The sequence below is a fragment of the Alternaria novae-zelandiae genome (assembly GCF_023758075.1).
Source record: "Alternaria novae-zelandiae strain BMP 2774 chromosome Unknown scaffold_13, whole genome shotgun sequence".
NCBI lineage: Eukaryota > Fungi > Ascomycota > Dothideomycetes > Pleosporales > Pleosporaceae > Alternaria > Alternaria novae-zelandiae.
Genome location: NW_026056973.1, coordinates 822,308 through 847,431, shown reverse-complemented (window position 1 = coordinate 847,431; position 25,124 = coordinate 822,308). Strand labels below are relative to the sequence as shown.

The 25,124-nt window shown below is 54.0% G+C and overlaps 7 protein-coding genes across 7 annotated transcripts; 2 read left to right on the top strand and 5 right to left on the bottom strand.

The window, feature by feature from the left end:
• Positions 1–887: 887 nt before the first annotated feature.
• Positions 888–3,450, bottom strand: J4E88_006798 (uncharacterized protein; the record flags this gene model as incomplete). Its single annotated transcript, XM_049400420.1, has 4 exons — positions 888–2,667; positions 2,711–2,728; positions 2,785–3,041; positions 3,253–3,450. The coding sequence occupies 4 exons, from the start codon at positions 3,448–3,450 to the stop codon at positions 888–890; spliced, it is 2,253 nt and encodes a 750-aa protein (XP_049254039.1).
• A 1,039-nt stretch (positions 3,451–4,489) lies between these two features.
• On the bottom strand, positions 4,490–5,401 carry J4E88_006797 (uncharacterized protein; the record flags this gene model as incomplete). The annotated part of the gene is made up of 2 exons (XM_049400419.1): positions 4,490–5,139; positions 5,197–5,401. 2 exons carry the CDS (start codon positions 5,399–5,401, stop codon positions 4,490–4,492), a joined length of 855 nt encoding a protein of 284 aa, XP_049254038.1.
• A 530-nt stretch (positions 5,402–5,931) lies between these two features.
• Positions 5,932–7,221, top strand: J4E88_006796 (uncharacterized protein; the record flags this gene model as incomplete). The annotated part of the gene is made up of 1 exon (XM_049400418.1): positions 5,932–7,221. The coding sequence occupies one exon, from the start codon at positions 5,932–5,934 to the stop codon at positions 7,219–7,221; it is 1,290 nt and encodes a 429-aa protein (XP_049254037.1).
• A 549-nt stretch (positions 7,222–7,770) lies between these two features.
• On the bottom strand, positions 7,771–12,450 carry J4E88_006795 (uncharacterized protein; the record flags this gene model as incomplete). The annotated part of the gene is made up of 1 exon (XM_049400417.1): positions 7,771–12,450. The coding sequence occupies one exon, from the start codon at positions 12,448–12,450 to the stop codon at positions 7,771–7,773; it is 4,680 nt and encodes a 1,559-aa protein (XP_049254036.1).
• Positions 12,451–13,158: 708 nt separating this feature from the next.
• J4E88_006794 (uncharacterized protein) lies at positions 13,159–13,925 on the bottom strand (the record flags this gene model as incomplete). The annotated part of the gene is made up of 2 exons (XM_049400416.1): positions 13,159–13,441; positions 13,489–13,925. The coding sequence occupies 2 exons, from the start codon at positions 13,923–13,925 to the stop codon at positions 13,159–13,161; spliced, it is 720 nt and encodes a 239-aa protein (XP_049254035.1).
• Positions 13,926–16,851: 2,926 nt separating this feature from the next.
• Positions 16,852–19,711, top strand: J4E88_006793 (uncharacterized protein; the record flags this gene model as incomplete). The annotated part of the gene is made up of 2 exons (XM_049400415.1): positions 16,852–17,149; positions 17,241–19,711. 2 exons carry the CDS (start codon positions 16,852–16,854, stop codon positions 19,709–19,711), a joined length of 2,769 nt encoding a protein of 922 aa, XP_049254034.1.
• A 1,534-nt stretch (positions 19,712–21,245) lies between these two features.
• J4E88_006792 (uncharacterized protein) lies at positions 21,246–23,965 on the bottom strand (the record flags this gene model as incomplete). The annotated part of the gene is made up of 3 exons (XM_049400414.1): positions 21,246–21,358; positions 21,421–23,415; positions 23,554–23,965. 3 exons carry the CDS (start codon positions 23,963–23,965, stop codon positions 21,246–21,248), a joined length of 2,520 nt encoding a protein of 839 aa, XP_049254033.1.
• Between the last annotated feature and the right edge of the window lie 1,159 nt (positions 23,966–25,124).

Here is a 25,124-nt window from a genome sequence, read left to right as displayed (position 1 = left end):
GAGGTGATGATTATGCCTATGGCGGTTGGAGAGGGGATTAGTGGGCAGGGAGGAAATGGGACGACTACAGTTGGGGAATGTGCGGCGGTTTCTGAGCTTGCTGGCGAGACAGTGGTTTGCTTTGAAGGAGAGGAAGATGATACAGAGGGAGCCACTGGGGTACAACCACATGTCGACGGAGCCACCGATCAACACACCCGCCTCGAACCGCATGTGCCAGTTGACACTTTCAGCGAACACAGTTTCCACTCAGAAACGGGCGACGAGGCCATGGAGCGCATCGTCGCATCCGAGGACTCCACCTTAGATCTGGCTGTGATGGCATTGCCGGCGACTCCACAGCACATTGCCTGTACGGCTCCTGCGCGAACGACTCAATCTGAGATACCCAGTCACCTGGACAAGTCCGAGAATGATTCTTATCCGGACCCGGCTAGCGAGCACATCTGTAACAACGGTGAAGCGGTAATGGCAGAATAATACTGGGTATGCTCTGTGCGAAGGATGGTTTTGCTAGAGTAGACTACGCTCGAAGAGCTTGGGAAGAGGGAAGATGTGATGGGTTTTGAACGGGTGGTCGGCAGAGGTGGATGGTGTCGCGTATTCCTATTCTGTCCCTACGTAGTCTTTTTTTCCCTTGCCCTAGTTAACGTCTTTGTGGTTTCAATGCATCGCTGTTATTTCCAAACTAATTCTCTGATTAATGCTTGTTTTGAGGAACTCGTCATGTTGATTTGCACGGTCGAAGATGGTAGAGAAGGTATGAAAGTGCGAGATACTTCTTCATTATGATTTCGTAAGTCATTATACAAGCAACTAATCCGTTAGGTACCTTGCACTCAAGACTCCAAAGCGGTGGCAAGATCAGATCATGCAATTCGTACATTCTACAGTCCGCTCAACCCATCCAACAATGCGGTCAACCCGCCAACACCCAGCAACGCGCCCGCCGCGGCCTTCCTCCCTGTGTGACTTTTCTTACCATACTTGTCCCTTTCCCTCTCCTTCTCATACGCTCTACTCCTCGATTTGGATCTGCGCCGTCTTGGGCGTTCGAGCTCAGACTCGGATGTGGTAAAGTCGTCGTCATGTCGTCGGTTGCCGGCATAAGTGGGGTTCATGTAGGATTGGCGGAGAGGTGAGGCTTGTACAGGGTAATTCTGGTTTTGGATTGGTGCATGTGGTGGCGCGGGTGCGTTCGCAAAAGGGGTGTTTGGCGGTGGTGGGTAGTAGGGTGGTGCGTTCATCGGCTGGGATGGGTATCCGTTGGCTTGAGGTGGGTACTGTGGGATTCGTGGGGAGTGAGGGCGTTGTGGTTGTTGAGGGGTATATTGACTGGGTACCGGTATCTGGAGATTTGGAGTGCGGGTGTTGGTCTTTTGTTGGAGTGGCGGTGGGACGAGTCCCGGTCCAGGCATTGAGAGTGATCGGTCTAGTGGGGGTGGCCCAGGCGGCGGTGCGTAGTGCATCGTGTTCGTGCGATCAAGCGGGGGATGTGTGTTTCGCGGCACTGGTGTCCTGTCGCGGTCGAATGCGCTTCCTTTTAGAGCAGGTGGCGGTGGGGCACGATGGAAAGATGATCTCCTGGCTTGTGGTTGTTGGGGTGGAGTCTGTGGTGCTGCTTTCCGGTAGATGTCAACGGTACGTTCAACAAGACGTTTGACTTGGTCAAACTGCAATGGACGTTCGATGCAGAAGCATGTCTCCCCTCTCGTTCTCCTACTATCCCTCCGCTCCTTTTGATATTGTGTAAACCTGAAACCTGCCTCTCGGATTGCTTCCTTGCACACCCAACTAGCCATGATCTCGGTCCAACTGCTACGTTCCAAATAGGCAAGTGAATACGCTTGATCAGTATTCGAGCTGACTTGCTTGGCATCGACAAAGCGCCAGTAATATTTGCGCGCGCACAACTTCCAAGGTATTTCTAGATCGACTTCACTGTCTTCCTCTTTCGCTTCTACCGCGGCGGCAGCCTCGATGGGGAGACTACCTAGACTGGATCGGGGCGAAGCAGCTGTTTGCTGTTCATTTGTAGCAGGCATGCTCGCTTGTGATGTACGAGGTGTAGCGATCGGTGTTGGCGGTGCAGGCGGACCGTAATGCTTCTCCGGGTGTGGACTAGACAGGCTGCTGGCCTCAGTGAACAGCGGCTGTATGCTGCCCGACCTTTGTGTTCGCCGAGCGCCATCACCTGAAAGCTTTGATGTGCGGCTCTGCTCTTCTTCGCTATCTGACTCTACAGTAGCTTGTTGATACTCTTGTCTCTGCCTTTGTAGTTCACGTTCTTCGTCTCGTAAGCGGCGCTCAAACAGAGGCAGACTCGTCCATTGTTGTAGCAAGTGCTCGGCGCGCGAAGCCGATATACTGAAGACCGCAGGCAGACCATTCGCTTCGGTGTATACCGACGTGTCGAGGCTTCTCAGGTCCTCGTCCTGATAAGATCGAAGGCTGGTCGGCCTAGGGCTTTCGCCATGCTCTGTGACAACTAAGCTCTGGGAACTGTCTGCCTCCATCAATAAGCGCGCATCAGACCGTGGCGATTGTTCGTAGAAGTTTGAAGCTGATAAGATGGATAGTTGTTGTTGAACAATGAGTGCCTCGAGTTGAATCTTTTCGTTGTCAACAAGTTTAGCGGCTTGTTGCGGAGATACCGTGGGACGTAACCTGAACGACTGTCAGCAGCATACTACTCCAAGCCAAGATGTACCTCAAGTAGAAGATAGAGCTATGCGGATGCGACTGGGTCAGAGGCCGAGTGCAGTGTAAGGATGCAAAACTTACTTCGACCACATTATAGTCTGTGCTGCATACAACGTTTGCAGCAGAACAGAGAGCGTCATGCTCAAGGCTTCCAGGTGAGCTGTGAAATAGTCTAAGCTTGCCTTGGTCGAATGATCTAAACGGGGATGGCTGTGTTGAGTAGAGCGAACACTGTCTCTTCGGTCATGGAACTTGTCGTTCTCGATCGAGGTAGTCATCTCGACGCTGGTAAGCAAGTTCTGAGCCTGATCGATGGCATCGTCCAGGGTGTTGATGGCCTATATGAATGTCAGCGAGGGCGTCCACGACCTCATTTAACGAAGCATAAGCATTCGCTCCTCCTTGTCTAATGTCTTCAACTCCCTTGATCGGAGTGTTGTACTGGCATAATCCCAAAAAGACTTTGGGAATCACCAATCTGCTCTGTCCGATCTTGGAATAGGCCATGCTTTCCCGTAATTGCAGCACGACTCGCGCGTCCTTACGTACCTCAGGTGACGGCAAACGATCGTCCTCTTTGATGATCGTCCCTAGCTGCTTGAGTATTGCAGCGAAACCATTTGTTTTGTTTGCAACGGCGACTAGGTCTTTCGCGGCCTCAGGCGACTCCACAGCAACGCCGTATAGCTTCAGCGCGAGAGCTGAGCTCCTCGACACTACCGGTAATATATCCGCAAGCACTGCCATGCTCCCGCTAGAAAACGCAATACCAGATTGGAAAAAAGAGACAAAAAGAGCAGTGTGGAGAATCGGAGTCTTGGGAAAAGGCACCCGCAGCGAAGAGAGTCGAAATCCTTCGATATGTGTTACCGACTAGCTAACCCTAGAGTCGTGTGAGGTCATAGTGTAGGAATTAATGCAGGGCGCTGGTTGACCGACGACTAAATCCGGCGAAGATCACGGCCTAGTGATTGGCCAAGGTGCACGGCTGAAGGCAGGCGAGCACGCGAAGTGTTGAACTTATGCAGAAGTTGCCGCAGGGCTGGGCGAAAATCAGTGCATTGTAAGCATGCAAGGCGGAGGCGGTGCGCTCTCGTCAGTGTTTCCAATAAATGTCCTTGGTTGTCCGCGCGTGGGAGGCCTCGAGGGATTTGGCCCTCAACTGGAACTCGACTACGTGTTGGCAGCCTTTGCTGTCGGTATACCTGTCCACATGCCTAGTCCGAAGTATGCGCGGACGTCTTCAGGTGTTGCGCGTCAACAGTTGACTAGAGGCGCGCCAACGGTGTGGCACAGGATGACGCCGGCTATACGGGCGCGAGTTGGCCACCTGATGATTTCCGAGGCTCAGGCTGAGAAGAGTGGACAAGCGCATCGCGAAAGTGTACTTTGAATCTGCCTTGAGAGGCCGGTATCTGGTGGTGTGAGAAGACGATCCGGTGAAGATTTGAGGACGTAGTGGTGATCAGAGCCGGTTTGGGCCACTGGCAGTGGTGAGCTGCAGGCCAGTACATGTCGCGCCGTATCCCGTATAGCCCGCAATGGGAGAAGACAAGGCCTGGACAGCGTTCGGAATGGCATGCAGCTGCAGCGATGCCTGAGGGCGTTTGAATCATGGTAGTCAGTGAGCAAGTACAGACACATGTTCTTCACGGGCAGAGTGGGCGAGGTCGCACGTTGTTAGATGCCCGAGTCGACGCCCGGCGCCATGCATGCAGAGATGCCTTGACGTAGTTTCAAAATGTCTTGTACATATATGTCTACATGCAGTGTACAGGCCTAATTTCTAGGCGCCCATGAAAGATCGAGGGCTCTTGCTCTTCAGCGTTGTGTTCTGGCCGACAAAGTCCCAGTCAATCCTGTCCCACCACTGCTCGAGGAAGGCCCTCTTCCCGCGGACACCGTAGTCGTGCAGCCAGACGTGCTCCCACGTGTTGACGCACAGCAGCGGCACTACATCGACGCCGCCCAACGGCTTCTTGGGCTTCTGGTCCTGCTGCGCGGCCACGCCGAAGGAGCCCACCTTGTTCATGTTCTGGTACGAGTCGGCGTTGTGTGTGTTGAGGTCGTGGGACTGGCGCCTGTAGTGGGCGCCCGACAGAGGCGATCCGGCCAGGTAGGTGGGCAGGATGCGCAGAGTGCCGCCCAGGCTGTTGTCGTTGGTCTGGACGAGCCAGACAAAGCCGGGGCCGAACATGGACTCGGCGGTGGCGAGGAAGGTGTCGCGCAGGGTGTCGAGCGAGGTGAAGTGCCTGTTGATGTGGGCGTGGAGGTCTTTGGACGGCTGGGCGTGCACGTCGGGGTTGGTGTTGAGGCCGCGGAAGAAGAAGTGGTTGTTGAAGGCCATGCTGGCGATGTTGAAGGCGTAGGCCTTGGTCGGGTCGCGGGCGAAGTCGACGACGAGGGCCTTGGCCTCCTGGTTCTCCCACGGCGTACCTGCAGAGCGACGTTAGCCTGTGGCAGCGCCCTGGACGCGGCGGGGCGCTGGCGTACCGGCGGTGGATGCATTCAGCTCGTCGACGATGTGGCCCTGGTACTCGGTGTAGGCGGTGCGGAAGCCCGTGGGCGAGAGCACGCCCGGGATGCCGTTCTGCTCGAGCTGGGCGTGGTTGTCCAGCGGGGGGACTGTGTAGAGGCTGCGGGCGGCGGGCGGCGGCCGTCTCCACGACACCCTCGAGGCCCCGGCTGCAGACTGCATGGCTCCCGGCCGGCGGGCCAGACAGCGTGTAATCATCATGTGTGCTGTCGTTGCGGGCGGCGGGCGAACTGGAGTCGGCCGCCCGTTGCTCGCTGCTCATCTTTTTCCGGCCTCTGCATCGTCGCGCTAGCCCCCGCCCAATCACGACGCGCCGAGCTCCAAGCGCCCGCGTCACTCGTTTCACCCACTCGTCTGCTTGTCCACGCAGAGCCACACAAACACGGCAGTCACCTGCCACCAGACGCTGCTAGCCAGACCCTCCGCCCACCATACAATGCCTCTTGTCCACTCGGCGCCTCGGCTGCCTCTATTCTCAGAACACTCTCGCCGTGAGGAACGTCACTCGCGGCTCCTCGAGTCTAGCTCGTGCAGGTAGATATGCCCAAGGTAGGCCGTGTCTTTGTCTGTTCCGTTGTTCCTACTCTGCTTCCGTATCGCTCTCTCATTTCTTTGTTTCATTCCGAGTCACTTGAGGTTCGCAGGCCCGACCTCTTCAACCTAATACCGCCATCACTTCCATTTCCACCACCATGGCTCCAGTCACACCCTCTCCCAGGCTCTCGAGGATATCCCTCGCCTGCCTTTTCCTATCCCTCATCCCCACGGCACACGCGTCCAGTCTCTTCCTCCGCCAAGCAGAAACATGTGGAGGGAGCGCAGGCCTCCAACAGTGCGGATCCGACTTCCCATCCTCTTTTTGCTGCCCCAAAGACTCAACCTGCATGTCTCTCAACAGCGGAGACATACAATCAGTCATCTGCTGTCCGTCCGGCTCGGACTGCGCCTACATCCAGCCCACCACCTGCGACACCACGCAGCTGAACGCGACGCTCCATCCCGACAACCAGATGCATCTCTCAGAGACCGACGGCATTGACCTGCCCAAATGCGGCGACAAGTGCTGTTCGTTGGGCTACACGTGCCAGGGCACTATGTGCGCCAAGGACACCTCGCCATCGTCATCGCCGTCTCCAACGTCAACCGCAAACCCAACACCCTCCTCCACCAGCCCGGCGTCCGCCTCCCAAACCTCCGACTGCTCAGCCACCGCACCCGTCCAAACCAAGCAGGGCTTCGACGGCCGGTCCTTCGCAGCTGGCTTCTTCCCCGGCATAGTCATCGGCGCCCTCACCACCCTCGCCCTGATCTGGATCATCAAGAAAAGGCGCGAGTCACAATCCAAAGAGCGCTACTCCGGCGACTTCGGCCATGTAGCACGCCAAATCAGCGACCCAATCTACGACCCCCAGCACGCCGCCCGGACCGACTTCATGCGCCGGGGCAGCCACTCCGCGCATTCGAGCCCCAACTCCACCGACCGAATCGTCCACGGCATGAAGGAAACAAACGCCAACCCGCTCGTCCACGGCTTTACCCCCAGGATAAAAAGCATGTGGGACCGCACCCCCAAACTGAATTTTGGCTTCACGGGCGGTCTCCCAGCAAACCCTGCACCTCTCCACCCTCCTCCCGTACGCGCAGGGAACTACACAGATCCGTACCAGACCCCGCCTCCCAAGCCCAAACGCATTCATTCTGCTAGTCGGCGCTCGAGTTCCCTCCGTACCAGCACGCAGACATTCAACACACAGCAAGGGCAACAGCGTCCGAATGTCGCGCGCAGCGGCAGTTCGGAGACCATTGATGTCTTGATGCCAGCACCGAGTTTCCTGGCGCCTCCACAGGCACCTGGTATGCGGCGCGACAATCGCTTCACGGCAGACTCGGCGAACACTACGTTCACGAAGCTCATGGAGCGGGCGGGGTTTGATGAAGGTGGGCGCCAGGAGGTGAGGGAGTGGAGGACGCCTAGAGTGTAGGCGCTGCAACACCTTGTCTCGGTTGGTCGGTCCAGTCATGTGATGCTTTTTCTCTTCTCTTCGTACATATATTCTTCCCCTCTTTGCTACTACTCCCCTTTTCTTGTTAGCGCTGGCGTTTCGGGCCTTCTTTATCCTGGGCTGGCATCCTCACTGCATCTGCGTTTGCATTTGGTTCCGGCGTTTGTGTCTCTTTTTAGCATGATACCACATAGGCAGGCCTTTAGTCGCTCTCTACGAGCTATTCCTCTTACTGATCAAATATGAAAACCACCATTGCAATCTTCAGCCATGCTTCGATGTGGAATGTCTAGTCCAATGTTCGTCCATCACTGTCAAACGTTATGATGTAACTCGTGTCAACACATGTACGAGCTGTGTTCTGATCATATCATTCGGCGAGTATAAGACCCATGCACGCCTACGTGCATTTTGTTATCCTTTCAATATATATACATCTTTGTAATTCATTCGTGTAGATCTCATCAAGTACGCCTCGAGTATATGAATACAGCTACCCAGTACCACGCTATTGCAATACTGACATGATTACCTCAAGGGATGTGCTACATAATCGGGGGCCAATGGCGCCAAACGTTCTTGCCTCGATCGGGCAGCTGCGGGAAGATCAGAAGTTGGCGTATTGTTTACAAGGATTGGTAAAGTTTGAACCGCACCCTGTCCCAACGTGCCCGAATGCGCAGTCGACGACGCGCCACGGGGACCTGCATCTGGCGATCCCATGATCCTCGCCTCTGCTGCCTGCGCCCTTAGTTCACGGCCAACCTCCCTCTCCACTATAGGTCTCGCCGCTTTCCGCTGCTTGCCAAAAAGACAGTGCCACAAGTCGTCTTCCTTGACAATCTCTCCTTCGCCCTTCTTGCGCAGGAGCTGTTTGACAGGCGCAGCTTGGAGTTCGGCCGAGTTCGCAGCGTCCAGCGTCTGTTCTTTGATAGCGGGAGTGGTGGGATTAGACTGTATCGGTGTTTTCGACAATGTGTTGTTGCTGATATGCTCGAGGCGGCGGGCAACAGAGATATCGTAGATGGCTTCTTCGACTGTGTTGCTGATAAGGTACATAAAAACCGTCGTGGGTCGTTCTTGCCCGATTCGGTGGACGCGGTTGATGGCTTGGAGTTCGATTGCGGGGTTGATGAGCGGTTCGCAGAGGAAGACGTAGGTAGCGTTTACAAGACTTAGGCCTGAAGAATCGGTTTTTGCATCCAGGAGCAAACACTCGACACTGGGATCTAGCTTGAACTCCCGGATGCCGTCCTTGTCAGTGATACTGCTGGCACCAATCTTCCACTTTTTCAGCGCTTCGTAGAGCACTTCGAGGAAGTCGCCAAACTGGGAGAAGATGATGGACTTCGCACCAGGGTCGTTGTTGCGGATCCAGATCAAATGACGCGCGATCATATCTACCTTTGTGCCGTATGAGCCTTCCAAGTCGATCATCTTGATCTCTTTCATCGTTGAGTCAGACAGGTCAGAGTAGATGGACGTGGTGGACGTGGTGGACGAAGAGCCTGGCGTAGAAGCATGCGTCCGACTGGCAGCTGCGTCTATCTCTTCTTTCGCTCTGATTTCGGTCGGTTTGAAGACAATATCCTTGAAGTCAGACGAGCCCAACTTCTGCTTACAGGTTGGGCAGGTCCGATGTGCCTGCCACCATTGATTGATGCACTCTTTGCAGTACTTGTGACCGCAAGCCGTCAAGACTCCGATCTCAATGTCTTCCCTACAAATGATACATTCGGCTGTCGTCTCCTTCAGATTTTCACTCCGGAGATGCTTCAGATATGTGCACTTTGTTTTGAAGCCATTGGCGTTGTTCTCGCGTTTCTCTCGCAAGTCGTCGGTTCTATCGAACTCGCGCTGGTCGAATCTGCTGTCTAGCGTCTCCTTGTACTTTGCGACGGTATCGGAGATATGTTGAAACTGCCGATAGTACTCTAGACGTTGGTTCATGGTGCCTCGATACAGTTCCTGCTCTTTCTCAAGTTCAGTGATAACCTTTGCCTGTTCTGTGACTATAGCCTGAACCTTAGTGATGTGCGTCTGAAGGATTTCGAGCTCGGAAGAAGCGCGGACATCACCACTGTTCGCTTTCCATTGCAGAGTAGTCATCAAGGAGCGAATACTAGAGATAACGCCCCTCAAAGATCCAGCCCGGAGTTTCGCTTGCAGTTCGCGTCGTCTCCTGACAACTTCAAGCACAAGTTGAGGTGCGTGACCGCGATCGCCTTCGTCGTTGTCTTTCCTCAGGGCTTGCTTTTCGGCAGCCCTAAGCTCGTGTTCGACAAGAGTGTCCTGTAGACCGTTTACAGCAGCGTTGCGATCTGCGACGAGTGTTCGAAGAGCCATGATGTAAACATATAGCTCATCCTGGGCCTTGAGCGAGTCATCGTATTCTTCTCCTGTCAACTCTTTGTCGTCTTCGTCATCAACCAAGCGCGTAAGAAGAATGTCAATAACTCTTGTGCGCCAAGCGTGTATCTGCTGAGCTTGCTCATTCAAATAATCACTGATGTTGTCCATCGTGTCAAGAATCTTTCGCGCTTCAATACCCCCAAGACCTGGGAGGTCAGCGATCGTAGGCAATTGGAGAGGCGTTTTGGTATTGACTTTGGCCATTTGCTGCTGCGCTTTACTCTTCGATCCCTCCAGCAGCTCATGGCGAATGGCCCTGGCCGCCTCGTAGTAAGATGTCTCAGACTCGTCCCACTCGCGCCACCTATCCGATCCTGGGTCCGTGTTGTACATTCGCAATTCTTTTCTCTGATGGAACGAAGTGGCGCTGAAGAACTGAGCGGCATGCTGAAGCTCCAGAAATGACCGTAGCGATTTACGCAGAATCGGGATACGGCCCATCTTATCTGCAGCTACATCTTGCTCTTCATCAGCCTCACGAAGGTCAGCTGTAGATGCGCGGCCCAGCTTCTGGTGCTCCGCGCGTAGCTCGCCTCTGCATATCTTGATATATGTCTCTGCTTCTTCTCGGGCTTTGTAGTAGTACTCAAGTGCGTGTACTGGATCTTCGGAATAAGCATGAATGTGACCCATCTTGATCAGACATAGAATCATTTCGCGAGCCTCTGACTTCCATTTGGTGTCGTTCTGCTCAATCATGACCTCCAGAACTTCGTGTACGGTGCGCAAAGCCGCCTTCTTTCCACCCAAGGCTCTTTGATTCTTTCGACCCACGTTCGCATGGAGACACGTCTGGCGCAGCCTGACCAGCCATTCCCGCATGCGCTCGACAACCTGGGGATGGGTCTCGTCGCGACCTTCTTCCAAGGGCTGCCCTTCAGGTGTGAGCCAACATGCATCACACATTTGACGCATCATTTCGCTGTAGTTCTGTTCCTCGATAGTTGTGAAAGGAACTGTAATGACAACGCGTTTCTGAGGCGGTATCTGAAGGTCATCGCGAACTCTGTCCTTGGTATGCCGTAGGGCAATCTCGCTGAAAATGCTCTTGAACGACGCTTTGTCGAGGCGATTCCAGATTGCCTCGTGGTTTACAAATGTGTCACATCTGAGGAAGATCAAAAGACCACGTAGATCCTGGACGTCCTTGCGAAGAGGAGTGCCGGAAACTGCCCAGGCGTTACACCGCGGAATGATCCGCGCTACTTGGGCGGCCTGACTGACCCCACGCTCCACCATTTGTGCTTCGTCTAGGCAGACTCTCCACCAGGAGATGCCGACGAGAGGGCTAGTGCGACGCTCGTGGCGTTTGGGGCGTCGAGAGCTGCGCTCCGGGGGAGGTACAGCGTGATGAATCTCTTTCGAGAGCACATGATACGTCGTTAGCACTACGTCGTATTGCAGGAGATGCTCAATGGTAGATGGTGCATGGACACTCTTTGGTGCAGTCGGAGGTGGGAGACCCTTGTAATGGCAGACTTTGAGATCAGGGGCGTGAGTGCGCAATTCGCTCATCCACTGTTCTAGGATCGAAGGTGGAGTGATGATCAACGTAGCACCTGAGGGCTTAACTTCAGCTTCAGTGTATACGTCGTAGACGTTTCCTTTGGGGATGTCTCGCTTGTGGTGGGATATGAGTGCGATTAGCTCGACTGTTTTACCTAAGCCCATCTCTTCGGCGAGTATGCCGCCACGCAGTGACCGCAGAGCGTCGTCCTTGGCTGCATCTATATTTGTAACAATAGAGCCTCGGAGATAGCTGACATAGCACGGTGTTCCCAGGGCGTCTTGAGTCTGTCTGAACGATGCTGGTGGCGAACTATTGACGAATGGCTCGAGCAGCCCAGAGGATGAGAATGCAACGCCTTCTCGGCGCAAGAGCCAATCAACGGTCCTCTCTTGGAAAGGTAGAAGCTTGGTCTCGAGCAAACTCTGTTTGATGCGTGGGGAGACATCCATGTCTGCTGCTGGCACATGAACCGAAGTGTAGAAATCAGACAAAGTCCATTTCTTGTCGCCTCTTGTAAACTCGTCAGTCATGTAGACGCGGAGAAGACTCAGATCCGCGGCCATATAATGGTGTGTGACGGCTAGGTCCTCAACCACTGACATGCCCAAGGTCCACCGTATCTCGACAACCAATTTGTGTATACTGCGTCCCTCACCGGGCGCGTACAGCTGACAGCGACAGAAAGCTGCTCGAGACGCGGGTTTAGTGTTCTTGCCTCGACGCGTAGTAGCAAATGTAGTGACGGTCCGAAGGTGGGGCAGGATCGAGTCTGCGAAGGCGGAAGAGGTTGTGGCGGCCAGGTCAAGTCCCGTTCTATCGACCACGTTTCGGAGTCTAATTTGCAGGGTCTCTTTCGCCCGATCCCTGTGGCACGATTCGAGTTCTAGAGGTATGGAATCTTGCGGTGTGGCTGAGGCGTCCGTCGTGTCCATGAAGTCTGGCGAAGGAAGAGGCATGTTCTGCATACGGGTCAGTCCAGCATCACAGATGTTGGCCAGCCCACTAACCAAGTCAATAGATACTCTGGCCAAGACGATACTATCTTTTGCGTCTGCGTCCGCCCGCCAAGGCACGGAGATAGCCCTGCCATCACCAGTTTTACGTCGCTTGGGCGACGGCTCTTGCTCCGTATGCGCAGGCGCTTTGAACCAGTCCTGCATAGTACGTATGCAGTCCGAGGCATCTTGCGCCGGCAGTGATGGCGGCCCACGGCATCTCGAGAGGCCGCTCGCAGGCACCGGATATGCGCAGAGGAGCTCAGCACTGCCCTCTAGAGCAACAACCATGGCGGCAGAGTGGGCGCGTGTGCGGGGAACAAGTTGTGGTGTAATGAGGGACAGGGCGAAGACGGGCGTGGGCGGATATCCGTAATCGCCGACGCGCCAAGACAGGTGGAGACCAGGGTCCCCACAACCAGGCATCAGTCCCACCATTCAATCCTACCCCAGACACGGGTCTGCTTCGCGCACACATATGACAAGGCGCGAGGAGAGAATGTAGAGGCTCGGCTTTGCGCCAAAATTGACCACCTAATCAGCACCGGCTAATGGTACCGTGTCTGTTACTAGTCAAACTATTACGAGCTCCCATTGTTCCTGCATCAACTACTTTGGCTCCCCTGACCTTTCCCAACACACGCTACTGTAGCTGCGATGTTGCAGCGACTGCGTTGCTTCCTCAGGACAGGACGTGCATGACCCTCAAGTCGAACTGAGCGCACCCTTAGCAAACTAACCAGGTAGTGTATCCCGGTCTGCCATGTCCGTCTTTGCGAGCTTGCGTGGTAGTAGACTACAAGGGAGCAGTCTTTGGCGCCGCATTTCCGCTCGTAGACGGCATTGCAAGTCCAGTCTGGATGGGTGCAGGCAGCCATGTTTGAGCCTTTGCTTCAAACCCGTCCTTCTCAACGATGTTGACATCCCTAAGTGCAAGTATAAGCATAGTTCCAGTGCTGCATCGCATCAAGTCCAAGAATAAAATCCAGTAGCAAGTATTTACTCCGTAGCCAGCACTTTCTTGATCGGTTCTGCAGCCTCGATGAACTTCTCGACCATGGTGTCCAGCTTGGTGAGATCGTCCTTGCCCTTCTTAACCTCCGCAATGAGTTTTTGCTTCTGCTTCAGCTTCTCCTGCCGCGCTTCCTCGAGCTTGAGACGGACTTGGTGTTCGTGCTCGATGCGCGCCGTCATAAGGTCGTGTTCATTCGAATCTTGGTGCTCGGGGAACTGCTCGAGGAACTGCTCGCGGGGGATGAGTGGTAGCTTCATGTATTTGTGGCTACACAATAGTTAGCGATGGACGCAGTTTTCCACGCGAAGACGCACTCGTAATTTTCAGCAGCAGAGATCTCGGATCGTAGCGACTGCTCCTCATACTTGAGGTTGTGGAGACCCAGAATGAGCGCATCGTTCACCGCCCTGTCATCGGAGGTCTTCGACTTTTCCTCGCGCACTTTCAGCACGCTCTGCCGGTACAAGGTCTTGACAATCGACAGTTGCGCGCGGATGTACTTCTCCCGCTTCTCTATGTCTTGTGTGGCTTTCTTCTCCTTGTCAATATCTTCGCGCGAACCTGGCTTCGTATTCTTTGGGTGGGCGAGCTGGTAGTCTACAAGCTCATTGATGAGCTTCTTGAGGTTTTGCACTTCGTTGTACAAACGCGCGTTATGCGGCGTCTTGATGAGATCGGCGATATTGAAGGTGGAGAGATCCGTAGGCATCGCGTCACTAGCCGGCGCGACTGGGAGCTGATGTCCGCTCATATTGGAAGCCTTTGCAGAGTGTGGTCGCGGGTGTTGGCGCGCTCGAAGAAAGGCGCGCCTGCTTGGCATTCGGCTCGGACTCCAGTATCACGTGATCTCGTTGAACCTGGGTACAGCTCCTACCACCTGAGCCACGCCTGTTTTTACCAACGACGCCACAATTAGGCTGAACTCTCGGAAAATACACTAGGTCCCCAATGCATTGCCTGAGATATCGAATACGCCACGTCTGATCGATCTCGGTAAGCAGTGCGCAGTGTGGAGAGATGAGATGCGTACCAGATCCTGGCTCATTCGATCCCACAGGGCGCCACATATATCCTCGCCTATCATCCTGACGCATCGTGAAGGGATGTTCACATTGAGCACATCGCGCATCAGATCGATCGTACTCAGCGCACTGGTCAGCCGTTCAATCCAAGTACTAGCATCGAGCAGTTCCAGGAATCCAAACATGCATACCCTGATTGAGCGGACTTAGGCCCACCCTTCGTCAGCTCAAGGAATCTGGTATTAGGTTTTGCAATGCACAATCTTCTCTCGCGGGCTACATCAAAGCTATCGCAATCATGCCGTATACCAGAATACAAGCTCAAGCACCAGCCCGGACCGCGTTTTGAGTCAAAGGAGTACTCTTTTGCTTCCTCCTGCGGGCTGAAGGAATACGTGTGGAAGTTGTGGACTATGTATCACGAGGATGCTGCAAGAGCTACACCCGACTACCAGGAACCGATTGCACGCACTGCAGAATAGCAGCCTTAGCCATTCTGTTTGTGGTGCCGACGCGGTCGCTACCTTACGACATACTCGCCAAGTGGGAGGACTCCGTGCTTCCGATGCCAACTGACTCACTTCAAGTCGTCATGCTCAACCCTTCCTCAGAACTTCATCTCCGATCTTGCATAGCCGTGCCGCCCCATGCTACGCTTGTCCTTCTACAAAAGAACGTGTTCTGACAGAGACAAAATCCCTCGCGAATGCATTCCGCCCAAGTTGGCGTCTCATGGAAAAGATTACTAGTCCGCACATCGGCGAGAACATTGTACACCCGACAAAGTCCAAGGTCACTAGCAAAAACGGCGAAGTGCGCAAGAACGGCCCAGAATCCTCCCCTCGCAGGTACTGGGCGTTCTACCAATAGCGCGGTCGCGGCACGTGCTAGCGTCGTGTTAGGCGTACCTAGGATCTGAGCCTGAGATGAGTAATTGCGGAGGATTTGCATGACTGCAGACGCCCAAGGTTTGCAATTCCATGAAGATCATCGCAACGCTCATATTCCGAGCCACTGTCAACGCCTCATTTCAAAACGGCCTGAAACGTCGAGAGACCTTGGACTGGGTACAGACGCGGCTCGCTAGGAGCCTCTTGATCAGCAAGCTGCCGGAAGTCATCATCCTCGGCAAGAGCTCGCAACGTGCTTGGCTGAAAATCTGGTACTAGTGAGCCAGTCTTTGCCCTTTTGTATCTTGCATCATTGCGAAACTTAGTCGGGGACCAATCATAGCGGACGTCCACGAAAGACATCTTTACGGCTCCCACGCGCTCAATAGTTGGCTAGACTTTCCGCTACCCTTGTGGATGGAGGGAGTTAGCCCCACTCCTGTATTGTTCAATTTTGTCACTTGTCATTTGTCCAGACGGAATTTTCGAGGATGGCGGAGGCATGTCCGAAGAGATCAGGTCTCGCTGCGGCTGTTGGTGGCACCAGCCTTAGATCGATCTTGTGCGGCACAGCTAGCAATACGATTCCGAAGCCAGGGGTAGACGAGGTTTCAACGAAGCTTCGGCGACCCTTCTGGCAATCCCTGGCGCAGCGAGACGCCTCTCTTCATGGGGCAACGAGCTTTGGATGCCCCGAACTTCACCTCTAGCGGAACGGCGTACCATCCACTCAAATGATATGTCTCGGGCCGTGCGGCCTAAAGGTAGTCTGCGTACGTACACTGCGCGCAGGGTTATCGCAGGTGGAGCTAGATAGCCCGGAAAGACATGACCGATGGACCCCAGATGGCAATTACGAATATGTGGCTGGTAGGCGAATGCTCTTTTGCTTTTCCCGTTACGTTCGGCGCCTTGTTCATGCAACGCCGAACGTACCCATGCACGGCTCGTTCTTTGGGCTGAACACTGGCGGCTGATACGAGATGACTTTGCATCTAGCATCCGCGTGGTTTGGGCAGATTCTGTTTCGTGCACTATCTGGGCTGTCGAGACGTTCACACGCATACCAATTTTGGAGTCAGTTGGGGGAGATACCGCTCCTCGCATAGCCAACGCTTAGATCATACATGCATGCAAGCAGCACGAGGCAGCTATCCAAGTATGGACTAGATACCCGAGAAAGATCAACCGGCACGATGCTCGGCTAGCAGTAGTGTGGCATGCAGCTGTGCCAGCAGGCACAATCTGCACGCTGCAGTCACAATGATCAGCTAAAAGGAAGCTGCCGGCAATCAAAATGATATTCATCGGTGCTATGTCTTGCTAAGCTGTGTAGCGTACAACAGTTTCCCGGAGATAGGTTTCGGCCCACAGCACCGACCGTATGTTTTCCCCCTATGCACGCACACTTTCACGTGGAATGGCAGGTGTCATCTAGGATATCCCTAGAACAACCTGGGGCGCTGCCATACAGCTCTTGGCACTAAGCCCGGCGAAGGCGAGAACCTAAACCTTATTCCGGGCCTTTCGAGCGCCCATTACAACCTTAGAGCTATGACGCGACGCGATTCGCCTGGTCGCGCCTCCTTGACTCGATGCTCATGCGGGCTAGAGCAGACGGACGGCCTGGCTTACCACGGTATTTGGAGCGGGCCACAGATAGTCTCTAGTCAGGGCTCTCGAGTGCACTGTAAAGAAGCCTCGTTGACCCGCTCGTTGGTCTCTTTGATTCCCCCAGCATTCGTTCATTTTTACCATCTTTGTCATGGCTCCAGCAAAAGAGACATCGGTTGATCTGTGCAAGCGGGTCAACGCACAGGGAAACACCATCGCAATCCGCATGCTCGAATACCTGAGCACAGCAAAGACACCTATTCATGGCTTTGAGCCACTTGCCAGAGAGTTCATCGAACTCTGTCAGGTGTTATGGTCCATTGAGGCCGGTGTCACGGAAGCTTCGAAAACACGAAGTGGATTTCCCGTCGAGGTATCTCAAGAACTTGACAGAAGGGTCCGCCAAGTCAACGAAGAGTTCTCTGTTTTGGCCCAAATGGTCAACAAGTGTACGTTTCCCCAAATCTTGGATTGTCTGCTTCTATTACCCTCGCTTGCATGGTTGTTGCGGACTGTTGCTGACAGCATTACTTGCTACAGTTGTCGACAAGGAGAACCACAAAGGCGGCTTTGGCATGAAGTTCCGAATGATGTTTGCCGACACAGATGTCGAGAAAATGCGCCACACACTGTCACGAAGTCGTGACTCCCTCAAAGTCAGCTCTGCTATGTTCAGGTGGACACTAGGCGACGCGCGAGCCGATGCTTCCATGGGCATTGGATATGCCGGACTGATTGCCGCGTTGGAGCGACTGAACCCAAGCAAAGCTTCCAGCCTTCCACCTCTACACCCAGCGCCGACATCCGATCTTCCACCGACACCACCTACAAAAGCTCCGAGCAATCATGGAGACCACCCCCTCTTACCACCTTCACATCCTTCACACCGTATGGACAGACCGTCACTGAACGAACTTCGCCACGAGGAAGGACACTCGTATGACAGTCACAGTTCAAATTTCCGGCACGAGGACACTGGCCTCTCGCCAGGAATCGTTGATCTTCACAAGAATTGGCGCGCACCAGCCAGCGCTCGTTCCAGTGAATCAACCAGGGACACAATGTACCATCAGAATGTTCGGTATCACGAGGATCCGGTGTACGAGGATGTCGCATCTCACTCCTCTACCCGGTCGCCCACCATGGAGGAGAAATTGCACAGTCTCAATGTCAGCGAGCGCTACATGGACGATCATCACTCTTCATCCAAGGTGGATTCTGCCATCACATCGCCACACTGGGCGCCACGCCAAAGTGGGGGCTCCAAGAATGTTGGTGGCAAGGCAGCACTCTTCAACGCCGTCGAACAGAGGAGGCACCGGATGCTCGAGCAGCTCCTTGACGGCGGTGCTAAAGCAGAACCTCACATGGAGTCAGCAATGCTTCGCGTCGCTGCCCAAAATCAAGACGTGGAGAGTATCACGCTGCTTCTACGATATGGTGCGGATGCGAACGGTTTCGACCGCGAAGGTGTCACACCCTTGTTCGCCGCCACTCGTGCCCAATGTCTCGAATGCGCGAAGACACTACTAAAGCATGGCGCTGATCCTAACCTGTCCGCCGGCCCCGATTCCGAATCACCTCTAGCGCTGGCTGCGTCTCAGAACTCTATTGATCTCGTTCAATTGTACCTCGCCAATGGCGGCGATGCTGGCTTCATTATGGAAAATGGTTCTACGGCACTCGTATCAGCCATGAACAAGACCACTTCGCCCAAGTGTGTTGAAATGCTCCTGAGCGCGGATGGCGATGCCAACGCAAAGAATGGAGAAGGTACAACGGCCCTCTTCCAGGCTATTCAGGCGAACCGTGTAGATCTCATGACTGTGTTGCTCGACCACGGAGCGAATCCCAACCTTCCGGGCCCTAAGCACCCGCTCTGGCCATCCACCTACAAGCCAAAAGCTCTTCAGCTGCTGCTTTCTCGCGGTGCTGACACCAAGAAGACACCAGGTGTCATGGAATTGGCTTCTAGTCTTAAGAAGCTGGATTCCATCAAGATCCTCATGGAAGCTGGTGTATCACCCAACCTGCGGAAAGACGGAGTCTACACACCACTCTGCTCAGCTATTCGTGACAACAGCCCGGAGATCGTCACTTATCTGCTAGAGCATGGCGCAGACCCCAACTTCAACGCTGCGGAGTACCCGGCCTTCAAGTGTATCACACACAAGCGCACGCATTTCCTCCCGCAGCTGGTTGCCGCTGGCGCAGACCTTAACAAGCCCAAGGGTATTATCGAAACGGCTGTCAAGTTTAACGACAAGGACGCGATGATTTACCTGCTCGATCAGGGTGTCAACCCCAACGACCGCACACCGGACGGATGCACACCGCTTACCACCGCCATCAACGACGATCACGGCGAGCTTGTCGATATCCTTCTCTCTCGCGGCGCAGACCCAGCCATCCGTGGCAAGGATTGGCCTCTATGCATGGCTGTCAAGCGCCCCACCATTCTCAAGAAACTCCTTGCCGCAACCCCCAACCCACGTGCCTTCCGTGGTGTCGTCGAGATGGCTGTTGTAGCCAATCAACTCGAAAGCATCAAGCTTCTCCTCGCAGCAGGCGTCAGCGTCGAAGACAAGAACTGCGGTGTCTTCTCTCCACTCACAACGGCCATTCGCGAAGAACGCAAGGTCATTGTTCGCTACCTTCTCGACGTCGCGAATGCCGACCCCAACGCCCCTGGCGAGCACTTGCCCATTGTCAAAGCCCTCCGCCGCTACTCAGGCGACACAGAGATCATTCAGATGTTGCTCACACGCGGCGCGGACATCAACAAGATGCACCGCGGCTGGAATGCTATTCTGCAAGCCGTCGAGAACGGCGATGCTGAGATCCTCAAGCTTCTGATCGACATGGGTGGCACCGTCGACCTTCAACTACTCGACGAATCCGGCCGCGCCGTTATCGACATTGTCACTGAGAGGGGCTGGGAAGAGGGCCTTGCGCTCCTCTTCCCGAATGCGTCCAGCAGTCCGAAGGCCAACGTCTCAAAGGCCAGGTAGTAGGTAATCCACCACTGCTTTCTCCCTCTTGTTACTTTGCGGCAGGAAGAGAGCTGACTAGCCGCAACAGTAACAAGAAGAGTTTCTCAATCTCTGACTGGCGCTGGATGAGCATCGAGCTTGAGAAGGGAGATCTGAAGAGTAGTGATGACGACGACGACGTTCCGGACGATTGCAGTCAAGCTTCTAGTGAGCTGTTACACGCATAACGGAAGGGTCCGTATTATCACTTGCCTTTTCTTTCTCGTCATGGAAGTAATGCTGGTTGGGAGGCTTGGGCATGGTTGCATTGGCGTTCTCGGTATACCACCTGTCATTTAGCATCCTTTTCTTTGGTTTTACACGACACGGAGCGCACTTGACTACTCAATCGGTAGTAATCTTCTTGTTTACTGGAGCTGCGCTTTTGTGTATCATTCGTCTCAATACATTTATACATACTTTACATCCACATGATCATTTTTCCTTCTTGATAATCACATCGACCTTTCCAACTATTGCGTTCACCCACTCAATACCCCTCTTCTACACACCATATCATAATCAAAATCACGCTTCGGTCCGAATACCTCCTCACTCAGGCAGCCCTAGTCTGAACTTATTGCCCTGCATTGAACAAAATCCTTTAGTCCGCCACACTCGCCTTGCTCACACCCTCATCTCTGTACCCACATTCCAGGCCCTCGGTACACACGAAACCTTATCATTAGTCCCAAACGCGGGAGTTGAGGCTTGATAGACTAAAAGCTTTTGAGCTCGTGACTACACACAAGTACCAGAATGCGTTATCTTAGTATAGGCCTAGAAACGTAGGCAGAACTCAATCGGCGATCGCATTTGCGCCACATCCGTCGCGGGTCGTCGTCCAAAGTACTAAGATGCTTAGTGGGGAAATCAGCTGCGGATGATGCGCAAACCTTAATTGACTCTCACCCGGTCGGGAGTCGGCACAGGGACATATGGGTTAACCTTGTCCGTGATCACGGAATGGGGTATGCTCAACGAGGGTGTTCCCTCTAGACTTTGCCTCGCCTTGCCTCGTTTTGCCGTGTGGTGCTTACGGAAAACTCACATCCATGCCCCTCACATCATGCACGCTGATCGTCAACAAGATTGATACAAGCGAGGAATCCCATTAGACTAAATAACGCATCGTTCTACTTTAGAGGGATGAAGCCATCGCATCTCCAAACAAGAATGGAATAAGACATCCGTGACGAAACCAAAGGGTATAAAAATAAGTGGCTAATGTTTCGCAAAGCCAAGAATGTGAATGAAGATCATGAAGTCGTAGATCGAGATTGTTACTGAACAACTGACCCTTCAACGTATTTTTTGTTGCGTGAAATAGCTGGTCAGCGTGGCCTAAATGCAAAGACTCTAACGCTGGAAGAGAGAATGAGGGAAACGATCGTTATACATTATGTCGTGAATAGAGCGTCGGAGCGACACGCTCATGCGAATGCTGCAGACGAGGGCGTTGCTCGGTGGCGGACTTGTGATGGTGTTTCAAGCTTTGATCAGCCAAAGCGCTCTACACGCTAGGAAGCCAGAAGGAAAGCAAGAACTGTCCCACAAGACGTGACGTATATTTCGTCTGGTTGTCGGCTGAGATGCTGACCTGCTGCCGTTGTTGCAGGAAATCAACTGGATTGTCATTAGCAAGGCCTCTCTCGCAACATCCAAGTAATGCGATGGTATCGACTTACTGTTCTCCTTGACCAACTGCGCAACTTGTCTCACGAAGTTGACACTGCTCGCATCTCCGAAGCCCACCTCCTTTTCCCAGTCGTGATCAGCGTCGCGCATGGGATTATGCTTGCGGTTGTACTTCCATCGGAATATCTGCTGCACGAAGTGCATCCGCTGATCAATCTCACGACACGCGATATCCGCCTGGCTCTGCGCGTCTCTCAAGTCTAAGCGCTCTGTAGTAGCCTTGGTAGACATGACTAGGTGAATGGTCTTTTGCTGGTCTTCAAGCGCCATGCACATACCTAGCACCGCGACAAAAGCGGCAAGCCACTTATCGCAGCCCTTGGAGGATTTGAAGATTTGCTGAAGCTTGTTCAGAACAGTAGTCTGAATTGAGCGTTGCAGACGAGAGAAGAAGTATTTGAGCTGTCGGTTAGTCATGCGCGGCGATGTGTAGTTCTCGACGTAAGAGTTGTGGCCGCTGTACGAGTGCATGCGTGACAGTGTTGCGGCTTTCGTTTCCTCGGCGATGGTGAGTGTGTGTGACATGATGAACGTGACCACGATAAGGCGGAAGATTTCACGGAGTAGCTTTGCCTCGTCGTCCGACTTTGGCTTCACGCGCGTCATCAGCTTGAAGAGCTTCTGTTGGAAGTCGTTGTCATCTTCCATCCAGCAAAGCTCGCCAAAGGCGTCGAGGTGATGGTCGACAATCTCGGTGATATACCTGTCGTATTTCTTCTCTTCGTTGTGGTTGATGTGCACCATGCCTAGTGCTGGGCTTTGCTTCTGGATAGCGACTCTCGTGTGTGTGACAGGATCCGTCTTGTACTGGATTTGCACTAGCAACGCGTCGCCACGGGGGATGAACTCGTACACCTTTACTGGCATCCGAGGCATATTGTCTTGGCCGCATGTCATCATGACGGTTAATTCGACACTTCCCCATTGTTGGATGTACTGAGTCACGAAATGCGTGAGGTTTGCGTCCTCATGCATTTGCGTAACCAGAGAAGGAAGGAAGTATGGCGACAAATCGATGAGCTTCAGCCGATTACATCCAAGGCCACAATCAGCATTCGGTCGCTGAGATCGCTTGAAGCAACGCTCGCAGATATCGCCCGGCCCACACTTGTCTCTCTGCAACACACAATGCCAGCATGCCACGATCTTACGCATATCATGCGCTGCTTTGGCAACAGTCGGCTCGAGATGAGTGCCCAACGCTCTGCCACCAGACTTTGCTGCCAGTGCTTTCTGTGCTGCACTCTGCGATGACTCTGGCTCAGGAGATGCATCGAAACTCAGTTCAGGTACAGCGCTGACTGTGGAATAGTCTATCTTGATAGAAGGTTGATGTGGTTGCTGTAGCTGCGGCAGTTGTTGCAGATGGGTGTATTGCTGTGTCTGATACTGGTCGAAGATCATCTCAGAGTCGGAATGTTGATAAGATGAGTATACGCCATCGGAGCTCCCCGGACTGGGTGCGGAAGGGCTAACTTCTGGCTGATACGGAGACCTTGGGTGGTAGCCCGTCGATGAGGCCGTCGATGGTGGGGCAGGAAATTGGTTGCTGGTGATGTAAGTATCCGTGAAGAGACTAGATGATGCGTTGTAGTTGACAAAGTTTTGCTGATCGGGTGGTGGTGATGCGCGCGTGAATTGCATCTCTATGGACTGATGAGTCGGAAGTTGTGTTCTTGGCACATGGTCGAACGGGCGATGAGGAAGATTTTGGCCTTGGGTGAAGTATAGTTCACCTTGGAATGATGTCGTGGGTTCGCTAGGTGAGATCAGGGAGGAAGGGTCTGTATATTGCGCTGCCCACGAGTCCACATCCACCAGATAGTCCGAGTAATTGATCGGATCGCTCGCAGGGTCGAAAACGACATGGCCGGATCGAGGGACCATTGAGGACCGCGAAGGTGCTTGTCCATTCCAAGGGTCATGGCGAGGTGGCTGGGTAGTATAGTTCTGATTGTACATGTTGGTTTGAGGATGTGCCGGTGCTACGTGGTGTGATGGTTGGGTCTGCATAGTATACTGCTGTTGATACCGCTGCGTCTCAGCCATTGTAGCGTTAAACGCCGCCTGGACTGCTATGCGGGTGTCAGCGGATATGGCTGAGCTATGTCAAGATGACAAACCTTGATCGCTGAACAACATGCCAGAATCCACCCCGGGTATGGAGTGGTGTGAGCCGTGGGATGACATGGTATTGCCGTTATGGTGGTAGTTAGGCGTGTAATCGATCATGTCTCCCTCAAATGAAGAGCCTTCTGGCGTCCTTACAGACGTGGGAGAGGTCGAAGAGCTGTCAATCTCCCATTGCATATACTCGGGTGGCTGGTCTTGGGGCAGTTCCGGTTGTTGCGGCAGACCGCGGCTCACAGGCGGTGGGGTCGCAAGCGGGCCAGGCGAGAGTCCAGTATGGTTGATCAGGGAATCTGTTGGTGTTTTCGAGCGCCGGCTGTCATATTGACCATAGACAAATGCATGCGGATCGATGAAAAGCGGCTGGTCCTGGTAGGTCTGGTAGTGCTGTGAGTATGTCGACATGATGCGCAAGTGGCGGCCGGGGCCAGACAGAAGTTAGGGTCTTCCTAGACCTTGCGCATCAGACGGCTATGAGAATCCTGTTGTGGGATGATGACCCAGCGCTCGAGCCACGGACTGGAGATGGTGAAGACGGGAAGACAACGGCTCGTACCCGGGCAGAACAGCGATGCGCAACAGGGAACGGCACGCGCGAAGGGTCTGACCAGAATGGGGGACGTCCAACACTACTCGAGGAGGACGCGCAAGAAGAATCTGTCTCAGAGCGGCTGATTGTCAGAAGTTCAGATGGCGATTAGTCTGGTGGCATTCCCGCCCATCTTACGCTGCCCCGCGAGGACCGGTGAAGGACAACCGGCAAATGCAAGCTATTGGCTTAGCTGCATGCATCCGCACAGCTTTTAGATCGCACCAAACCACAACCAACATTCGCGCTGCCTTCGCGCTGCGCTGCAAATCACCGATGGTTTGAGGTCGAGATTCTGTCGTCAAAGTGGCTGGTCGCGTCCCATTTTGCACGTTTTGGTCGCGATTTTTGCTCGTCGCGGGAGCCATGTCCTGAAACACATGGAGTCGTCCCCAGCCGCCTCGATGTGCCTCAGGCATGACTTATGCAATGCACAGCCTGCGCCTTGTTCGCTAAGCCATACCTCATCAAATGCAGCCTTGGGGGGACGAATGAAGGTCGCACTGAAGGGGACGGCTGGTTGAGCAACTGCAAATTACGATCTAGTGCGGCTCTGCGATGTTGACCGGTAGACGAGCTGCCAGCTCATGCTGCGGGCAGTGACATATGTGCGGGCGCGCAACCCAATCGTTTCCGTCCGGCAATAGGTCATACCGTTGTTTCCACCCGGTTGCGCGCATCCATGGGATGTGAGCGTTCTGTGTAAGAGGGCTTGTCGAATGCCAGCGCACACTGGCGGACGGTAAGGTAAGCCGGATCATGTGGCGGCTGTCGCGCGTCATGTGTCGCTCGACGTCGTTGGCTTGCGTCTCTGGCAGAAGTGCGCTATGTGAAAGACGGAGGGGTGGCAGCAGTGTGAAGCCAGAGCTGGCACGAAGAACGTCTTTGATCATCGTTCAGGCTTGCTGCTTTGCGCGCGCTCGTAGACCTGGCAGGCGCCATCGTGTCCTGCCTCCAATCGACCTGGGCAGACAC